Source organism: Gambusia affinis, linkage group LG06 (assembly GCF_019740435.1).
Source record: "Gambusia affinis linkage group LG06, SWU_Gaff_1.0, whole genome shotgun sequence".
Taxonomy (NCBI): Eukaryota; Metazoa; Chordata; class Actinopteri; order Cyprinodontiformes; family Poeciliidae; genus Gambusia; species Gambusia affinis.
Window position 1 is genome coordinate 9,363,787 of NC_057873.1, and position 21,097 is coordinate 9,384,883.

The window sequence follows — 21,097 nt, forward strand, 5'->3', positions numbered from 1 at the left end:
TATGGAAATTTTTATGGTTATTTAAGCTTGCCCAGCGATTTTCTTTATTACAATGGAAAAATATGTTGTAATTTGGACGTAAATAGTCTTGTAGATCCGTATTTTGTCAAGAAGAATGATTTTGAGATTCAGACCTATTTAGAGCATTCCGTTTAGCCTAATGTAACATTTTACAACAACAATGAACGTGATTGAGTAGACATTTTTTCATCTTTTGAGGTTCAACTACATTTTGTATTTAACTTTTCTTTTTTTTTTATTGGCGAGATATGTATGAAAGTGTGGTATTTCCTGAACGTGCATTCTCCTTAAACATAATTATATCTTTAAACATAATTATATCTTTAATGTAACAAAAATAAAATTCTTTGTACAGCAAATTATCAGTGTTTTATGGGCCATTTGTTTTATCTCAAACTATACTCTCTTATCTGCAATCAACAAAACATTAGTAAAGACCATGCTGATATTATAATAACCTGTACAGCAATTGCTGAGAGAACGTCTGCATTTCTTTTTAGTTTTTATAATTTATGTGTTTCCATCTTTTTCTCTTTTGTTAAAGGTTTCCTCAAACATGGAAGGGTAGGAGAAGATTTCCATTAAGTTGATATCTCCCTTTGCCTTAATGGCTTCTTTACTTCTTGCGCCTCTAATGTCTTTTTAACAACATCTGAATACCTCAAACTCAGCAAAGCCTTCCACTAAAGAATCTTTCACTATGTTGGTTTATCACAGAGGCCCAATTAATTTTTCTTACAATGCAATCAGGCATAGTGAGCTGGTACATAATGAGTGGAACTGGAGAGAGAAGGTTATAGATATTAATTTTACCTGCTGACAAAATGAGAGTTCAGTTTCTTAATAACAGAGGCAGGCTGGCTTTCTGCGCACTGCTCCATTGTGTTCAGTGTTGGTCCATATTTTCACTAGTTTTATCTCCGTCGTCTGCATTGTTAGCAGCTGGCGCCTGAAGTTTTAATTGACATCACTGACAATTGTTGCACTGAGGTGGCATTCAGCAAGACTTTTGTGCATAGTTCCATATTCTTTCAGCGCAAATCCAATCTCAAGCATTTCAAAGAAGGCTGTCTGTCTTCAAATGTTTCCTGCATAAGCAATTATAGGCCCTGCACGTTTTTCAGCCTCTAAGGGAATTTAAATTTGGAAAGCACAATAGCAATAGAAATGCATTGCCTGAAACCACGCCAGATTCATGTTTTAGTTCATCCACATTGTAAGAGCTTTTGATATATTATTATTCTATTCACTTGGAAAAACAAAAGTCATTTGAATTTAATTCTCTTTGATATCTCAAAAGCACTTATCATGAATATCTTAGATATATGATTCATTTAAAGCTGCAGTGCCTTCTTTGTTGTAAGGTTACAGCAAAAACACTTGAAATTTCAAACATGCAATAAATTCTGTTTCCAAAACCAGAATGTATAATTTAGTACCAACACAATCAAAGCTATGGATTATAAGGGAAGCTGGCACTGAGATGACCCCCATGACTGATGGGTAGCCTGTGGAGGAGGGAGGGTAGTCTGAACTAATGGGAGGAAACATTGAGTGAAAACCTGCACGTTACCAGTCCATACCAGTCCAACAGTCTTATTTTATAAATAAATACTCTTCCTTTGCTGCAAAGTTTGTGTTGAGCAGGAAAATGCAAACCAAGTAGAAAGAAGAAGTCTTTGTTTTCAAGTTAGAAAATTGGAGCGTTATCATCATTTGTCTCTTTAGTGTACTTTCTGCACAAAGCGGAAATCTGTAAGAAGTCACCTCGACCCGCTCAGATGGAAAAACCGAACAGAAAAAGACAACTGGTATAATTGAGATCTCAATGATGTTTGCAACAGGAGTCTAAATTGAATGTGGTAAGGATATCATTACCGTCAGCTACTCCCATAGAAACCGAAAGCAATCAGAAAAACACTCCAGGGGGGATAGTCACTGACTTAATCTGTGAACAGCAGTGGAAAATATTCAAATTCAATCAGAAACAAGTCCTGTTGTGCTATAGCAGCACAGCTCTACTGTTCCTCATAACCTTTTTGTATTTTTGCAGAATAAAACTAATTGCACCATGACATTTGTATATTTGGATACAAATTAAATGGTTATGTGGTTTCCTTGATGCCCATTAAACATTGCTCTTGGTAACTAGTATTTGAAGCAAAGGTTATATGCTGACTACTCACTACTTCAGTGAGTACTGTGCATTTTTCACACTTGCAACATTACAACCATAATTCAGTTTACAAGTGTTTTATGTGACAGACCAGGTTTGGAAAGTTGCTCATAAATAACAGAAAGAAAATCATTTATTGTTTTTAGCATTTTATATATATATATATATATATATATATATAGTGTGAAAAGGGTTGCCTACATATGACCTCAGTCCACAAATGCAATTCTTTGTAGAACCCTCATGTCCTGCTATGCAAGTTACTAGTCTATTGCAGGATGGCTTTAGATTCTTATTTCCAATACACTCAACTTCAGTGAGTTTGTGAATATCAGTTTTTAGGTCTTGCCACATATTCATTCATTTCACTCACTTCATTACAGTTAGGTCTGGAATTTGACTTTTACTCATGTCCTCTGCATCCTGTACCCTCACCCTGACTAACCTTCTGTCCTCTTTCATCACATCCATGAATCTATATATTTTGGTCTCAGCCATGTCCTCCTGCCCTGTGGCTCCAATCTCAGCCTCCTTGTATGATTTGACAATTTTCTCTCCTCTGAAGATGTCCCAACCTGGCTTTTTCTTCTAAACATCTAACATCTTCAGATGTTGGACGTTGAGTACATCAGTTCATTGATGTACTCATTCTTGATATTGATTCACGAGGTCACTGGTGTCCTCAGGGACATCACGGTGATCTAAGGGTTTTGGGGGTGACAGTTGAAAGTTAACTTATTTTATATTTAAATAACAAAAAGGGGATTTTACATGCCTAATGACAAAAATATTATAAATATATTGGTCTACAAAACTGTTAAATACCTGCATAAACCTGGTTATTAGCCAAATAGTCTAAAGAATTGTGCATGGAAAACTGGGAAAAGTCTTAACCCATTTGTCATTAACTCTCCCCACAGTTTGCCACAAAGTAGTCATACTCTTTGTCAAAACAGGGATCTCCTGAGTGCTATTTGAATGTGCAGCATCTGGTACTTTTTGTGTTACTGTTATCATTTGAAACAGCTTGTTAACAAATTATGGGCTGCAATGGGACCACCCTACCTGATAAGGTTGTGAAATTATGCTGTTTTTCACAGTGAAAGTCATAGAGCAGAGAAAAAAAGCCCCAAAAGTTGCAAGAAGTGGAGCCATCTGTGGGGCTCAGACAAGAAGGAGATTACATGCAGGAAAAGAAAGGCGTCCAGTTTTCTTCCACCATGGCTCACCCTCAGGCTCTGATGCTGTGTGAGGTGCACAGACCATTACCAAAGGCTCCAAGAACAGCACATGCAGCTGGCCTCTGTTTTTTACTAAACCCATCTGCATTGAAGGGTTTTCTGCAGGTTTGTTCCATATGCATCATTTTATGCTGAGGATTTTAATTTGAAGTTATGAGAACAAAATTCACAATCGTGAGCAGACAGATGTTTAAAAACATATTTTCCAGTAATAGTTTGGTAAAGGATAAATAACATTTTTTCACCTAATTTGTGAGCACAAAAGCTCATGGTATTTCATTTGAGCAGAATTCATACAAAAAAATGACAGAACCTTTTATTTCCAGCTTTCAGCAGGCCTTGAAATATCTTACTGTTTCTATGTGTATCTCTTAGTGTGTGAGACATGCACACACTCACACAACACCTCACTCCTCCTGGGAGGGGTCATGTTGAATGATAGATGACTCCTTCTAAAGGGCCTGCTAAATTTAGAGCTCTACTGCACCAACTGTCTCCAACGAGCATGATGGACACACACACGCACACACACATGCAGACATTCACACATACATTTGAAGCATCTTGGCGACTGTCTTGAATCATTTTGAACCAGGTAGTTTATGCCCCAATTCTGCTTCGGTCTGTAGACTTTAGTCGCCATGCGTATGTAGTGCTGCTGCTTCTTATTTTTCTAAAGCAGAAACACTTTAAAGGGACACGGTTTCATGGCTTTTGAAGTCAGAGTTTCATTATAGGCTCATTGTAAGTAGTTAATATCTTTCCAACAGTACATAACCCTCTTTGCATCTTGATTTAAATCTTTAGGTAGACCTAAAGTCTAGTCTGGGAGAAGCCACAGACCCTAAGCACACTTTTACTGTCTTAAAATAACTTTATTTTATTTTTTATCTCTGTCATAGTATTTGTTATATATTATGTCATGTTTGCATTGGGCAGTCATTGGCAGGGAAGCAGATTTGCAAAAGAAATTGGAGGTAGAAGGAAGCGCACCACCAGGATTCTTTTTGTGTGACAGATAATGAGAGCAGAGAATTTAATGCATTTCAAGTAAGAGTAATTGTCTAATATGAAGGGAAAGAGCTGTAAAAATCGATAGGCATTCACTTGGACACTATAATGCATATTTTTCTATCCCACTTTCATTTCAGTCCTTTTTTTACCTCAGGGATCTTAACTCCTCTCCTCAAGCGGCTGTGTCCTGCTATTAGATGTGTCTCTGCTTAGAATTTAGATTTCTGGCCCAAACCCGACCCGAAATTCAGGCCAGATCGAGCCAAAATTATTTCCTTGATGATCGGGTCAGGTTGGCTTGAGCTTGTATGGTGCATTAATAACCCTGCAATAAATACAGCACAGAGAAAAGCAAACGAGAATGTGAAATTTAAAATTTTAATCTACTTATCATAGTATAAATGGCAGAGTTGGCAGCTTACTCTGCTGAGTATAGAAAAAAAGGGAATTTGCAGAAGTCAATTTGGCTGCATTTTTTTAAGTCCGATCTAAACTCTACCTCTGCTTCAACACTTGAACCGAATATTAGGACATCAGCAGTGCAGTGACGGCATGCTGAAGGGATAATTTTGCCTTTTATTTCAGGTGTGTTGAGCCATGGCACATCTAAAAGGCGCAGGAATCCAGTCCAGTTTGTGACTCATGTTGCATAGCATATACCATGCCACCAGCACCCTCCATATCCCATGTAAATGACCATCTTCTGTGCAAATAGCAACCCAATGCAAATGTGGCAACAGTTTAAAGGTTAATAAAATAGCAGATAAAATAGGTTCTTCAAGAGAGTAGAAGTCTGCTTTGTCTTTGCCCCTCTCTTATTAGCTCTTATCTCCGCCCTCCGGGAGCAACCTGCCTGGATTTATTCTAATGAAGATGGCAAGAGAGTTAATCACTTGAGATTTTAACACAACTGGTCTTCAGAAAATCTTTACCTGTCACTCTAAAATGTGTTTGCCTATGCACTTACAGCCATCTGTTTGCTCAATGGGTAGGACAGGGATCCATTTACCCTGCACACGGCCAAGATGAACTTTATTTACTAAAAAACCCTGTTTGGAGTCTCCTTAGAAGTGAGGCAGGGAATTGATTTAGCACTTTAGCTTCCAGACCATGCCATTCTGTCTGTAAAGTTTCACCAAGTAGAGCAAAAATCCCCCTGAAATGTACTTGTCACAGCAATCTCCATCTTGTCTTTAATAGTCAAGAAGCACCAAAAAATAAAACATTAGATCTGCTTTTAAATAAAGAGTGCCCATTGCTGGATTTTGGAGAATGATTGTGAGGCATGTAGATGGCCTTTTTTGAATTCAGGTGGAGGTTTCTATTGACACAGCAATCAATAACCATGGGAGATGAGGGGAGAGTCAGAGAACAGAAGAAAGAAACAATAAAAGGAAGACAGAAGGTAAGTGGAGGGAAGGGAAACCTCAGGGGATGAAGGTTAAAAGAGAAAAACTGCTTAAGAGAAAGAAAAGGTGACGTATCTAGGAGACATCAGATATACCATCTAAGCAGGACTGAAATATTAGCAGGTTGGAAAACAAAACCCAGCCATCACTCGGAGGCCCCGTCCACTCAGAGACAATTTTTGGTGTATCTGGAAAAGTTTTTTTGTCTTTTAGGCCACACGGATTCAGCGTTTTGGAATATTAGAAACGATCGCTTTTGAAACCGGGTTCCAGGTTAAAATTATGACATTAAAACTCCATCACTATATCGTGCATATGCGTCACTCTCACAAATGGTAAACACGGTGCAGTTTGGTGTTTTTTATGTTGATATCTGGCAGTGGTACAGCGCCACCAACCGGCCTGACATACCTACTACACCATTTCACTGGTGCTGCCGCCGGTCATGTGGATGCACATTTTTCTTAATTGTGTTTCTAAAAATGTACCATGTGTGAACAGGGTCTGATATGCTACTAACAAAATTTGCCCTTTAGATTGCGTAAGGACCACAATATTATGTCCAAAAGGTAGATGGATATTCATTACATCAACATAAAATCATAACAGATGAAGAGGCAAAATTATGCACATTGATAATTTTATAAATGTATTTGTAACTAGCATGTGTTTTTGCAGTACACCTCATCATAAGATATCACGCATTCATTAGTCAGCATTATCGTATTGTGCCGAGGCATCGCTCAACCTTTGCAAGCACAGCCTCTTTCACAAATGAAATCAACCTTTATTACAAAAACATATTCCGAAAGCCAGATCCATGCCCTTTTCCATTATTTTTATTTCCATCACACACAGGCATCCCAGGATGATATTACCTTCCCCTTTATGAGCGTGGGAAGTACTGTGGGTCTTAGATGGGCGGAAATGGTGCTGGAGAGGCCACTAAATGACAGAGCAGAGGAGAAATAGCTTTTATTATGTCGCCCGTTCTCACCCGGTGTGTGGGTGACTGAGTGGCAGTGATCTCAGAGTAAGGTGGGTGTGCATTTTTGTTGTTGTGCCCAGGACTATAGGAGCATGTCCTATGCATTGGGAGAATGTATATGTGCAGACCCATTTACTTCCTGGGTCAACTCATTGGTGAAGGTAAAATGCGAAGCTAATACAGAAATTACAGATTCATGCAGCGTGTAGTTTTGTAAAAACTAGTAACCTGTGATAGAAAACCTTTTGGACTATTCGGGGCTTGACCATCTTTGTTGCCTGACAAAATGAAACTGCACTCTGCTTCTGATAGAAATATTAAAAAGCTTTCTATTTGTCAGTGAACAGCTGAGAGAGACATTTAAATATTTACTTCTTTACAGTGAGAAGAATCAATATTTACCCACAAGAACTGGAACTTTAACTATCTGTATAGTTAAAGTGAATGTAGCGAGTTATTATATTGATATCAGAATCATAGTTGTCACCAATAGATTCACTTTTACGAAAACATATTCTTCTCAGTTGCTTTAATCTTCAGATTAACAAATTAGGTTCTATAACTTTTCCATCAGAGCTGAACAAATGGGCCTAGTTATGTATGCATGCTTGGTTCTTTTGCACCAACCAGGACCCTGCTCCTGGCAAGAAGAGTTTTTGAAAGTGTTTGTTTATAAATATGACAGAAATGAGCAGAACTAAGACTTAATCACCTGGCATTCCTAAAAAGATTCAGGTGTTTAATAAGAACACCCAAAAACCTTGTATGACTTAAATGGCTGAGATGAAAAGAATTGTATTAAAAGGCTTTTCCTTTATCATAATTTTAGACAAAAATATACATAATTTTTGCATATATACAACTTTACATCATTGTATTAATCTAAGCTGTGTAGCTGGTATTACAAAAAGATTAAGTTCTCCAGGAACTTTTGTTAAAATTAAGTATTTAGACAGACATATTTCCATGAATAAGTAATGTGTATGAGGAAAAAATTAAAGGTAAGTCTTAATTTATGTTTGAAGATGTGCTAAACAAAACCAGTACTACAGGGATAAGTATTGTTGAGTATTTCCAGTCCCTTATAACAGCACCATCTGCACCTATACAACAGCTTCTGTTCGCACATTGTCATGCCTCCAGTATGTGTAGGTGTTTGTGAGTTTGAGGGTGAGAAATCGAAGACCTTTGATATCGTTTGTGGTAAAAAGGGAGCACCTAAGCCAAATAAAAGAAAATAATAGTGCAGTTAGAGCTGCTGTTCTGTACCATTCGTCATATTAATCTTGACAACTTCGGCCCGCCGGATCCACTCCTCTTACAGAAAATCTGTCCCTTTACCCTTCGCCCTCCTGCACTCATTTCTCTCCTCATTTCTTCCCTCCACCAATTTGTCTTACTTTCGCACCAAATAGCACTCTCCAAACTTTCCATCCTGACTTTCTGCCTACTCAAATCATTTTTAAGAGGGGAGTGTTTAGGTGAAGTGCTGCTCTTGTGTCCAATGAGCCAAAGCACTTCCTGGATTGAGAGCCTCTGTCAGAGCGTGCACCAAAGATTTATTGTTTACATCCCATCCTGACCTTAAGTGTTACAGGAGAAATGTATGGGAGAGAAAAGATGAATTGAAGGAGCGACAAGACAGAGAGGAGTGAGGGAGCCTGGTTGGAAGGCAGGTAAATTTGTTGTAGGAGTAACAGTAATGCACTTGTTGTGCGGGTTTAAATAATCAAAAGGGGGCGTGTGGTGAATGCGGTGTGGCAGAAGGAGAGATGGCATCAGGATTCTTCCAGCACATCTTGTTCTGCCTCTCTGCTACGGTTCCGCTGCGCTCAGTTCATATTAACAATACTTTCTGTTTTCTCTATCCACAGTTCTTTCACAATCTCTCTGCTTTGTGACTTGAGCCGTCTTTCTCCTGTTTTCAGGCATATCTCACAGTTGCTCACAGTAAACAGCAGCCAACACTTTGCATCAGCATGCACCACTCAGTATGTCGGCCAGAAAGAGACATTACCAAGTCTAACATCATGCTTTCATTAATAATGAATTCCTGCCTTGCAGAAATTGTAATTTTAACTCTAGCATACTATGATGCTTCCAATTGCTGTTACTTTGCTAATAAATTCATCAAAATCGCCAGACAGCGTGACAGATGAACCGCCATCCAACCTTATGGAAAAACCATTCCCATGGGTTGCACTAATATTTGCATATATAGTCCTTTCATTTCAGGGTTTTAATGCCTTAAAATATAGCATAAAATATGTGGCCAGTTACGCAATACAATTATTCAGATTTGATCTATAGTATTTGACCCAGATATATCATTTCAACTGTTTATTGTTTATCATCTAAAGAAGGCAAAATTAAGATGCTGTAACTAAACAATAAGCAGTGTTAGCAATTTTTTTGGTGTGGAGCATGCAGGTCTGTTTCCACATAATGCCAAGACGCAAAGACTAAAGCAATGATTAAAGAGAAGTATATATTTTCTAGCAAGAAAATAAGGATAAGTCAGAGGTATGATGAAATTGTTTAAATTAAATTATATTTATGTAACCTAAATCCACCCTACAACTGTGGTAAATTTTAATAAGCTCACTCATTGAGTCTGACTGAATTTGACCTCTTTTGGAAAGAATGGGCAGAAATGTCAGTCCTTCTATGTAAGGAGAGGTAGAGACATAACACCAGAGCAGGTGAGACTGACAGAATAGCACTAAGTAAGTGTGCATATCTCACTTTTTAGATTTAAATTAGAAACATGTCATGTGGCCAGGTGTGTCATGAGCCCCACAGAACCGTTCCCAAAATTACTGGGGGTTTTATTTCCCAGTTATCCTCAGAATGAGGAAACACATTTACATCAACAGTGGAACTGCACTCACTGGGCTCTTTTATATAAACACTTCTTATGTAAACACTTTGCTAGTAACAGCCTTTTGCCTTCAGAATCGCCTTAATTTCAAAGGGTGGAACTTCAACAGAGTATTTGAAACATTCTTTAGAGATTTTAGTCCATATCGACATGAAAGTATCACACAGTTGATGCAGATTTGTCAGCTGCACATCCAGGATGTGAATCTCCACATCCCAAAGGAGCTGTGTTGGATTGACATCTTGTCTCTGTGGGGGCCATTGAAGGCCAGTAAACTCTTTGTGCATTGTGACATGGTACATTATTCTACTGGGAGTAACCTTTGGACATGTTGGTTCCCTCATCTGGAACTAGCCTGCACATTTTCCTCTGACAGTAGCATTGCTTGATATTTTATCTTTTTTTTTTTTTTTAGACCATTCGGTAAACCTGACAGACAGTTGTGTGTGAAAATCACAATATTTACACAACAATGCCACCTTTTCTCATTTAATTTCTTAATTACCTACTCTCCACCCCATTCTGGCATTCAGTTTAAACTGCAGTTGGTGCCATGATTTGGCTGATTCACCAATATCTTTAACAGGCAGCTGATCGGGTGTACCTAATAAAGTGGCTAGTGAGTGTATGTTGGTGGACTGTAGTGACCTCTCATTGATTTTTGAACCCAACCACATGTTAAGTAGTTTGCTCTAAATGGAAGCTAAAGGCTTCCTTTTAATTCGGATGTGGTCTCTACATTCTGAACATTCAAGGTTTAAGATTCTCCCTCTTTTCAAATCCCATTTAAACCTGAGCACACTATATATTCACACTGAGCCTCTGGTGCTCATTTTAGATTTTTCCTTCTCCTCTTGCTCCAATCTCAGATCAGAAAGCTTCTGCCTCGTTTGAATTTGAAGTAGACTTAAGTGTTTTAATGTGTTTGCATATCACTCAGAATTGAGAACAGAAGAAGAGGGAGATAAAAGGAAGTGGGTTACTGTGAGGGCAGAGACATATTTAACATATTATTGGCTGCATGGTGTCTGGTTCAAATCCTTCAAGCTCTGCGATGAGTCAGGAAGTCCTTCATGCAAAACATTAAGACGCAAATCTAATACTGAGTCCAAATCCGGGATATAATCTTTTCACAACCTGCTTCCCAAAAACATCTTTATGATGGCTGAATTGGTGGATACTGATGCAGAGCATTGTAATTTGCAGCTAAAGCTGGAGCCCAGCATGAGGTTGAGCTTTAGCCGCCAAAACCCCAGAGTTTCCCACTGGGGTGAAATACTGTAAGGCAGTCCCAGTTTCTGCAACTGAATGTTCTCTCTTTGCTCGCTGAGCCAACGCAAAATGCTTTGGGGAGAGTTGGAATCAAAAGTGGGCCAAAGTGTTTCTAAAACACGGGAGTGGGTGTTTAGAGAAGAAGCGACTTAAAGAGAAAGAGCTGTGTATATTTGTTGTGTGCATCATTTTTACTTCAGTCTTACTTGCCTCTCATTTCCCAGCTAGAATAGATTTGAGGTATTCCTATAAGACTGTTAAGAATGTGCATGTCACTAAGGAGAAATAGAAATCTCTCAAATTTTTCTTTGTTTTTAGGACCCCTCGAATTTATTCTCTTCTCACTGACCTTACAGCTGGATGTTTGCTCTTTTTGGTCCAGAATATTGAAAAATAATCTATAAATACTTGTATACACATAAATATAATCTGTAGTCATAAAATTAATGTTGAAGTGCTCTACAACATCTAATTTATATTAAACCATTGGCTGGTGTAGGAGTGTTTCTCTGAAGTTTTGCAAAGCACACTCCAAATTCATTGACAGCAATAATATTAAATATTTTTAAATATTAAAGCTCTTAAAATACATGAACCATTCATTCTGAATGCAAAATGTCAAACAGAAATAATTGAATAACATATACTTTTAATTTGAGCTAGTGGAGAAAACAAAATTGTTCCAACATGATTTTATAAAAAATCTTAAAAATTCCTTTTGAGTAAGGGTAACCAAAAAGCTTTTTTTTTTAGGTTATTCGGGCTATTATTATGGCATTGCCCTGTAGCTTTTAGGCAAACTCTATGATAGGAGAAGTAAAATAGCAAGCTTCATAGTAAGAGTAGTAGATTGCAAGTTAATTTCCTTCTTCCCAGGTGTAAGAATGTTGGAACATTTATGATTATGGAGGGTGAATGTGATATGTAGGTTAAAATACTTGAGAAAAGTGCAATAGTAGTCTACTAGTCCACTGGCCATAAGTCAAAAAATGGCTACAAGAAGAAATAAAATTTTGGATAAACATATCTGCAGTCCGAGCAACAATTGAAGTGTTTAAAATAACTAAAGCTGATGTATGGATGAAGACATTTTTCTTTCCAGAAATCAAAGTGAATAGGATGCTAATGGAGGCAACAAAAGGAAAAAAACTCAAGAGCTCACTGTTAGACATGTGCAGCATAGAGTGCTGTCTTTTCAGTTACTTTTAGTGTTTTGTACACATCTTTGCCAGGAATGCCAGTAGGGTGCTTTATCCATCCATCCATCCATCTGTTTTCTGTTTACCCTTGTCTCTTAGAGGGGTCGGGAGGGTTGCTGGTGCCTATCTCCAGCTACGTTCCGGGAGAGATGGGGTGCTTTAGGAAGAACTATTTATCCCTAAAATCTGACATATCAGCTGCTGAAGCTGGGAGTCAAACTGCCACTTGTTGTCCTCGACAATCACTTAAACATTTTCAGGCACATAAAATTTTCCCTAAATGCAGTTAGACAAACTTGTGCAAAATCAGACTTGCTACTCATTTTAAGCAAGCAAAGTGAAATTATGATTAGTGCCAATACCTCACTAGCTTTAATCCAGTTCAAATTTAAATACAGGTTTTGCTTCTTGGTTACACGAGAATGAGCGATTTTATTTTTATTTATATTTTTTTGTGCTCTCGCTGGCTTATTCTGAGATGTATAAAAAATATTCAGGGAAAAAATGAAGACGCCTTTCCTGTAAGCTTCAGAAAAGTCAGAACAACCTTGTAATCCAGTTGATTTTTTTCAGTTGGGAAGTCAGAATTGCCTAGTTCTGAGTACAACTAGAATGCAGCAATAGTTTCTAATTTAGACAAACTCGGTCATGATTTTCATATTTCTCCCATGCTCCATGCTGCTTCTTAATTGATTTTCCAGAATCAGGCACCTTAATTCACTAAAACAAAAAGGTTTTTCATTTAATGGTTTTGGATGTAAGGCTAATGCATGCCACCTACTTAAAACTGAATTTTGCAAACAACCAAAACTAATAAAAAAAAACCCTCCAACATGTCACGTTATTTAAGCTACTGTGCTTTGCATAAATCAAAACCATTGAGTAAATCAATGTGTTGGTCTTACTGTACAGTGTATGAGTGTGTCTATCTATTTATGTGTGGCCCATTAAGAGCTTGTAGAGAGGTCATTTGGCTGTTGACTCTGGGTTTCTGCCTGGAGTGCTTGTATAATTGCTTCTCTAATTAGTCACTTTAGCCAGCCAGTAATTCATAGTCACCTTCAAGGATAGCCCTCATTTAACACATAGACAATCATGCTGTGCACACTTTATACACACTGATCAGAAACCATTATTTCCCTATCACTCTTCTATTTTAGTTGTTCTTTCTATTTTTGTAATTATAGACTCTTAAACCTCCAATTTTTCAAGCTTCCAGTGTTTAACACAATAATGGTGTTGACATTGTCACTGAGCTGGCAATGATTTATGACGCTTGGTGTTCACAAACAATACATTTAATTAATCTAGAATAGTATGTCTGACACCAGAGAGATTGTGCATGTTGTTCTGACACTGATTTTAATTAAATAATTTGGTCTCAAAATAACTTTTATTCTTGGTGACAGTTCTTTCATTGATAATGCCCTGTGCAAACCGTTCCTTTTAATGCCAAAAATACATACACACTCACACACACTTTCCTGACACAGTAGATTCTTCAACAATAAATAAAAACATGAATGAAAAATGTGAAGGACTGGTGAATGGATCTACGTTTCCTGTACCAGGAAAATGTATTTATTATTTATAATTTATTCAATCTGTGTTCAGTGTAGAACAAACTGGTGGAGAGCTGACCAGCTGTGTGGACATTAAAATAAGCCATAGAACACTCATTCATAACAAGCTGAAACATTTTTAATTTTTTTTTTTTTTGGCAAAATCACTTTGAGTGGGAAGCTGTATTGTCAACATGAAAAACTACATTGTTTTTGCAAATAAGTGTTCTGATTTATTATTTCTAATTCATTAAGAAAAAATATAGTGCTCACCAAGAGTCATTGAAAAGACTGATAAAGGCAATAAAATCATAGGTTACTCTAAAATGTACATTTAGTGTCATCCAGTCAAAAATAAGGTCTATTTATTTTAGGGTTTTTTTGTGTTTTTAGATTAATTTGGCACTCAGCTTTAAATTTCTGCTTCCATTTCGCCTGTAACCTAAAAAATGCACTTTTCTTCTAGTTCCTTTTCCTTTCCCCTCTAAGTAAAGTCACCTTGTTTCTAATGCTCATCAATCTCTGTTGTGGCTCTCTTCTGCAGCACACCCCACAGGCCCAACTCCCCTCCTAGCTCTGTCCATACTTCTCTTTTACCTCTATTTCCTCCATCCTTTTTATCAGTTTCTAAAAGTAAGCTCACATTTAAAGACATAAATCACAAATTGTTAATATTTTTATCAAATTCTTCTGGTGAACTAATATTTGTAGTTTTATATAGGGATGTGATTTTTCTCATTCTGAAACCAAACCATCCTTCAGCACCATTATTCTTTATTATTTTGTTCTTGTTTACAGAAAAGAAACAAATACAAATTCCTGGAGACAAATGTTGTTTTTAAATTAGATTATTTTTATTAGTATGGCTTTTAGATGGCTTTTTCACTGGGTACAAGGAAATGAAGCTCTAAAAGCTACTAAGGAGGAGAATCTGAAGATACTTGACTGTTAAGACAAATACGTCTGTTTGAAATGGCCTCATCAAATATAGAGTCAACAACAAATAAAATATTGGTTCGTCTATTCTATTCTATTATATTATATTTTAGCCAGTATTGCAGCCAATCAAATAGTTGGTGTCCAGGTTTAACCTGGTGTTAACATGTTTTGGAAGGGAACACACTTTTAGTGTTTTCAAACATTTTTCCTCAAATCTTTTCCTGCATCAATCATCAATCTGTTAAACCCCAATATCAAGATATGAATTCACAGTTGCATCCCTAGCAAAAGTTTATCTTATGAAGAACCGGAATGGTTTCTTTTTTAAAAGGCTGTTATGAGCTGCAGAGGTCTTATCAATGTAGTTCTTTTCTCATTTTCCTGCTTTATATTTCAACATATTTTTTTCTGTTTTGTGGATTCTAAAAATGACAATTAGGCTTAAAATGTCATTCTTTTTTATTACGAGTTGCATAGAACTCTTACTAGAATGAAGCTTTTCTTTTTTTCTTGCATTTTCTTTTTGCTGTAAGCTTTGCTTGATTTTATTTTTTCATCCTTTTGCTCCAGCTGTGATTCCACCACCTTCGTCCATGGGCCAGTTTCCTATCTCACTCCACCTTATCTTCATCCTATTATCTCATTTTCCATCTCCTGTTTGAAGTTAAGACGATGGTTCGGGCGACAGATCTCCACGAGCCTTTCAACTCCAAAGAACTTGAGGCAACAACTCCCACAGTCAAGTTCTAATGGAGAGACAGGCAACAAAGAGGAGTGCAAATAAACCGCAGAGAGAAAGACTGAGACAGAGAGAGGCAATAGAACTTTTGTTTTCGTCTCGCACGACAAGTGCCCCAAGAGATGATGGAGGGTCCTTTGATGTGTGGTGTCTTCATTCTCCACCTCTATCACTTCTATTCATTGTCTTCTGGTTGCTTCGAGTTCTCTCGCTCCCATGGTTGTGTGGTTATTTTCTTTTCATTCATTTCTTCCATCTGTCAATTTGCATCAAACAGAGACATGGGGAAGTGGAGGCCTTGGGGAACAGGAAATTTCTTCTTTTTTTTTTCCATCAGCAGGCAGAGCGAGGAGTGCTCTACTGAAACTGAGCTTCACCTTTTAGGTTTTTGAACACTTAATAGAGTTGGACTAATGTGTTAGCAGGTTTATGTCCCTAGAACTGTTCTCTCGGTCGATCGCGGAAGGTTTTGAGTCGATCTCGGCAGCAGGTGACAAACTGAACGCTGACAAGAGGCTGAACGTCCTCTTCTGACGCGTTCATCAAAATATTCAAAGATCCAAAACGTTTGTAACTTTATTAAAGAATAAAGCAACAAAAACATGTTCAAGTTAATGATCTCAGTAGTTATTGTTTCAACAAGGTGTTGCGCAATGCAGTGCGTTTCGGTTCAGTTAACAAAAAAAGAAAAGGCAACTCAAAGATCGACTCTGATGAGCAGAGCAGGAGTTTAAATTAGCTAATCAACCACCTCTGTGTTGATCGCAAAATAAATATCTAACCTGACATCGTAACGAACTGAATGTTATGTTTTTAAAGTAATCTCTGCTTGGCTTGCTGGGTGCAGGCGGTTGCCACTGCAACGGCTGTGCTTAAGCGACAAAGAGAGACTAAAAAAGTACAAGTGGCTTTGAATTGATCAACTGTTTGGCTTATTTTACCTTTGCTGTGGCGCATTACAGCCGCTGTAGTTTCTGAACATTCAATAAACGACAGACTTTGACTAATTCCCTCGGTCATCTGGGAGTCTACGTCATTCACGACAAACATCAAATAGGACAAATATATTTCATTAAGTAACAAACAAATGGTTTCTACCGAGATAATTATATGAAAATAAATGGTTCATTATTTACAAAAGAAAATAGTTTGGTGCTCTCTGGCATCTTTGCTTTGAGCTCAGACTCTGAAAGGCTTTTCCTCTATCAAACATGCCATTTATTTTTGTCTCTTATTAAGTGGAAATGTTGATGTTGATGAAACTTTCTCCAAAATGATCATATTTTTCAACCTTTATAGGTCCACTGTTAAAAATGAGGAGCTGACATTCACAAATGACATTGAAATAAATTCCAGTCCAACATCTGGTTTGAGGTGATTCCTCTGGAAACTGTTGGAGGAAAAATATCCTAACTTAAGAAGATGTGGCTTTAACCTGCGTGGTTCCTTCTGTCAGTCTGAAATTTCTTACATTGAGGTCATCAAACCAAAGTTCAGATCTACCATAATCGATCAATACCTGCTGGCCTCAGGTTTGCAACCTTCTTCTGAAACCAGTAACCTCCTCTCGGTGTCAGAATCTCACTGACTAAGAAGCTACATTAGGTTTTCTATCACTTTAATATTTCTATTATGGATATTTGCATATAAAATAAGTCAATAGAGTTTCATTTATAATTTTTATATCTTTGTGTCATGAGGTAGATCTCCGCCGGCTGGTGACAGAAAAAGTAGATCTTGGTCTGAAGAAGTTTGGTCACCCCTGCTCTAGACCATTCTTTGTTAGTTTGAAAACATTAAGCTTTCTTTTCATATTGCCTTTGAAGTAATGGCTTCTTTCTCACTAAGTGGCCTTTCATCCCTTTGTAACAGGAAATGTTTCACTGAGGGGAATAACATTCTCCTACCAGCTTTAGAAAAATCTTCACAACATAATTTGCTTTCTGGCATTGACGCACATTTTCACATTTGCTGAACACCATGATGGCAGGACCGTCTCAAGGTGTTTATGCTTGTGTATAATTGTTTGAACAGATAAATGTGGCACCTTCAGGCAACTGTGAGGTGTAATCAAATATGAACCATAGTTGTGAAGATTCACAATTCTCTCCCTGAAGTATTTGTTAATTTTTTTTATTTTTCCTGTCATGTCATTCAAAGAAGCTGTGCATTTCATGTGTTGTGTTAAAACACGTCCACAGGTGAAACAGGAAGAATATAATACCATGACATCATTACTTAGGTTATCCTAAGACATGCTAAGGTATGTCTACAAACAATTTCCGACATTGTACTAATTTCTTACATTGGAGGTATTCAGGATCCTTGTCTGAGGAAGTTAGACATTATTGTACAAATTAAGATTACATTTTCCAGTTTCCTTGCAAAAATGAATTGGCAAATGATGGTCTGATTGCATATAGTAGTCAAAATTTCTTAAAACCTCTTTCACTGACCAAGTTGCAAACACTTGTCTGAACAGAAAATCAGCAATATCAGGATAGTGAGATTTTTTTTCTTGTCTCCTTCAACTTTAGTTTTTATTTTGGCCTTGGGGTCTTCTGCTTTCTGTAGACACATGCGACCGTACTATTCTCTTCCTCCTTCTCGAGAGCGCTCTCCAAGCTGTCATCAAAAGCTTGTTCAGGCAACAGCCTCTTGGGCAATATTGCCGCACCATTTCTCCTTTGAAGCCTTCAAGAAGAAGTCACCCGCTAGGGCCTCGCATCCCAGATGGGTTTGAGATCTCTTTGAAATGCTGAACAGCTAAAAGTGTTAACGCATGAGGATAGGATAGTCTAAATGTCAGAGGAATTAGTATTTGTGCATGTCAGTGTACATAGTTGCATTACCCCGGGAGCTGAGTAATAGGATTTTCCAGATTTGAAAAAAAAAAGGGCACGAAGATCCTTATTATGGAAACGTTGAGGATTAAGAAGAATTACCTGTATCCAGGACGTGCTCCATATCAAAAGAATTTGAAAGAAATCATTATATCACAGTGAAACGAAGTGAAGAAATTGTATGTGTTGTGCTTTCTCTGTATTAGATGGTATCATAACATCCTAAATAGCTACTTAAAGTCAATCCCATTAGTCTCGATCACATCTGCAGCACCATCAAAACCTTAACAGGATTATCCCTCTTGACTACCCTCACAACCGTCTTGTCTTATTAGATCCACACACTGCGAGTGTGTGAAGCAGCTGTGCAGAATGATTATCAATAGGCCAGATGTTGTACCTCACTCCTCCATAACTGAGAAAATCAACCGCATTGATTAGAACTCCCATCTGCCGTGCTAGCATGGTGTTAATAAGCAGGCTGCCGAGCGCTCCTCATTAGAGAGCGAGGTTACCCAAGGCTGTGTGTTCAAAGGCTGTCCCAGGTTATATCAGAGGAGCTGAAAGAGGAGAGGCGCACCCTGATGAGTGTTGCCACAGCTGAAGTACAGCTCCATAAGTAGAAAAGAGAGGAAGGAGGCGTGTCCAAGCCGCTGCAATTAAAACCTAGAGCAAGGACAGGTAAACGGTTAAACAAGCTGGAGAACCATTCAGTGTCGTATTTCTTCTAGAAGGTGTTAATGTTTTTTATTTTTTTCATTTTTATTTTTATTTTTATGTGAGCATTTCGCACAGAGGAAACTACACTGTCCAAAAACAATTTTTTTTTTCAACTTTGAAGAATTTCTAAGTGAATAGTAAAGTTGGCAATTTAGCAATTTAACATGAAAAGCAAAAGCCTGCTGATAGAAGCTTCAAAGCTCATCCAATTTATTTATGTTTAAACGGTTTAACGATATCAAAAAGCATACGGCCAAGACGGCCTTTGATCCGTTTATATTTATCTAGATTTTTATTCATTAATAGTCAACGTTAAAGAGAAATGAAATAATTGTTTTGTGAACATGCAAAGAAAACTTTTCTTGAAACTAATGGATACAGTAAAAACAACCATAAAACATCAGAAAAACAAGCTCCTTCATTAACAGTTCTGATTGAGTATAAGTTTTATTTCTTACAATTGTATGTATATGTATATAAGTACAAACACTAGTAGAACCTGTGGTTAAATACAGTGAAGGGATTTTCCAAGCCAACTCCAGCACAGAAAGAACATTCATTTCCATTCAGAAACCTAAAAGATATTCAGTTCATCTCTATTATATTGAAAGAAAAAGAGGTCACATCTGTTTGCACAATATTGATGTTCTTAAACATGTGGTAACTTGAGAATGAAAATGAATTCCCCTTGAAGACAGTAAAGTCACTGTCGAGTTAAAGTTAATACATCTAGCGATTTATTTCAGGAAAAAAGTTAGTTTCCTAAAAAGTGGCTATTTGCTCTTGAAATATACAATACATGGAGTGGATTAGTGGCACTTTCATGTACTACATCTTCAGGGTACAGAGTCCATGCATTAATAGGCTCTTTTCATGTTCTTCCTGCTTTTCAGATATGTGACAAGGAGTGGCATTACTACGTCATTAACGTGGAGTTCCCGGTGGTGGCGCTCTACGTGGATGGAGTCACTTACGATCCCTACCTGGTGACGGATGACTGGCCCATCCATCCATCGCAGATTGATGTGCAGCTCACAGTTGGTGCTTGCTGGCAAGGTGATGCTGTTAGAAGTAATAAGAGGTATTCAGTCATTGAACCTAATTGCCTAGAAACTGGAAGAGTTCAACTGGAAGAAAAGTTTGGACATACAGTAAAAGTCAAAGTAATTTTTTGGGCTTTAAGGAATCTGCTGCTTCCTCATATTGTAACTCCAGAATAAGTTTTACTTTCAGGGAGACACTGAGTGCCGAACATGCTCTTTGGCCTTGAATGCACAATGTAATTAAGAAGAACCCTTAGTCTGTCTTTGACAAACGACTGACCCAGTCTGAATGAAGGCCCCGAATTAAAGTGTCCTCTAAACTGATAGCTGCCGCTAATTGGACACAGAAGAAGAAAGGGGACTTTTTACCCCTGGTGCACCCCACCATTGATCTGATAGACCAAAGAGCTGCTCAGCGATGCTCTGCCTTAGATGAAGATATCTCTCTGCGTGAGAGCGAGAGAGGGTCATCTTTTGTCACTTTCGTCTATGGCAGAGAACCGCCCCACCGCACCTTCCTCCTCTTCCTCCTCCCTCCCCTCCCCTTTCTTTAAGTGAACACAGCACGACGTGCTTTTGGGAGGATTAAAAGGGGCTTGAATTGAAAAGCAAGTTAAGAGAGTATTGCAGCTGTTTCTCAATTGAGGCTAAGCCTCAGTTAAGAGTCATAAAGGCGCTACCGAAATCTTAACATAAGCCATTAGCCACAGCAGATTGCCTTTTCAAAGCACTAAGCTGTTTGTATCTGCCATACTGATTGGAAAGATGAGCTCATCTGTTGTCTGGCTGACTTCTGAAGCTTCTGCTCTGAACTCATTTTCAGAGTAGAATCGCTGGAGTGATTATCTGCATTTTCTAGCTTACTGGTTGGGTTTTTATATATATTAAAAAAAAAAAGGATTCAGAGACCGATATAAAGTTCTCTCTGTAAACGGCTTGATGGAGTGTGATGGCGGAGTAAATAAGAGATTTGTCAGCTCTAAACAGTTCCGTGATTGTCTGCTGTATTTAATTCAATTTAATGATTTAATTTCATGGTTCATAACACAC

General features: G+C 37.8%; 1 protein-coding gene across 2 annotated transcripts in view; it reads left to right on the forward strand.

Annotated features, from left to right (window-relative positions):
* The window catches only part of LOC122832660 (calsyntenin-2-like), a 266,537-nt gene that overhangs the window by 213,520 nt on the left and 31,920 nt on the right, over positions 1-21,097 (forward strand). For both annotated transcript variants that reach the window (XM_044119639.1, XM_044119638.1), the window contains one exon: positions 19,898-20,060. In XM_044119639.1, coding sequence (XP_043975574.1) covers positions 19,898-20,060 — 163 coding nt within the window. The remainder of the gene's footprint in view (positions 1-19,897; positions 20,061-21,097) is intronic.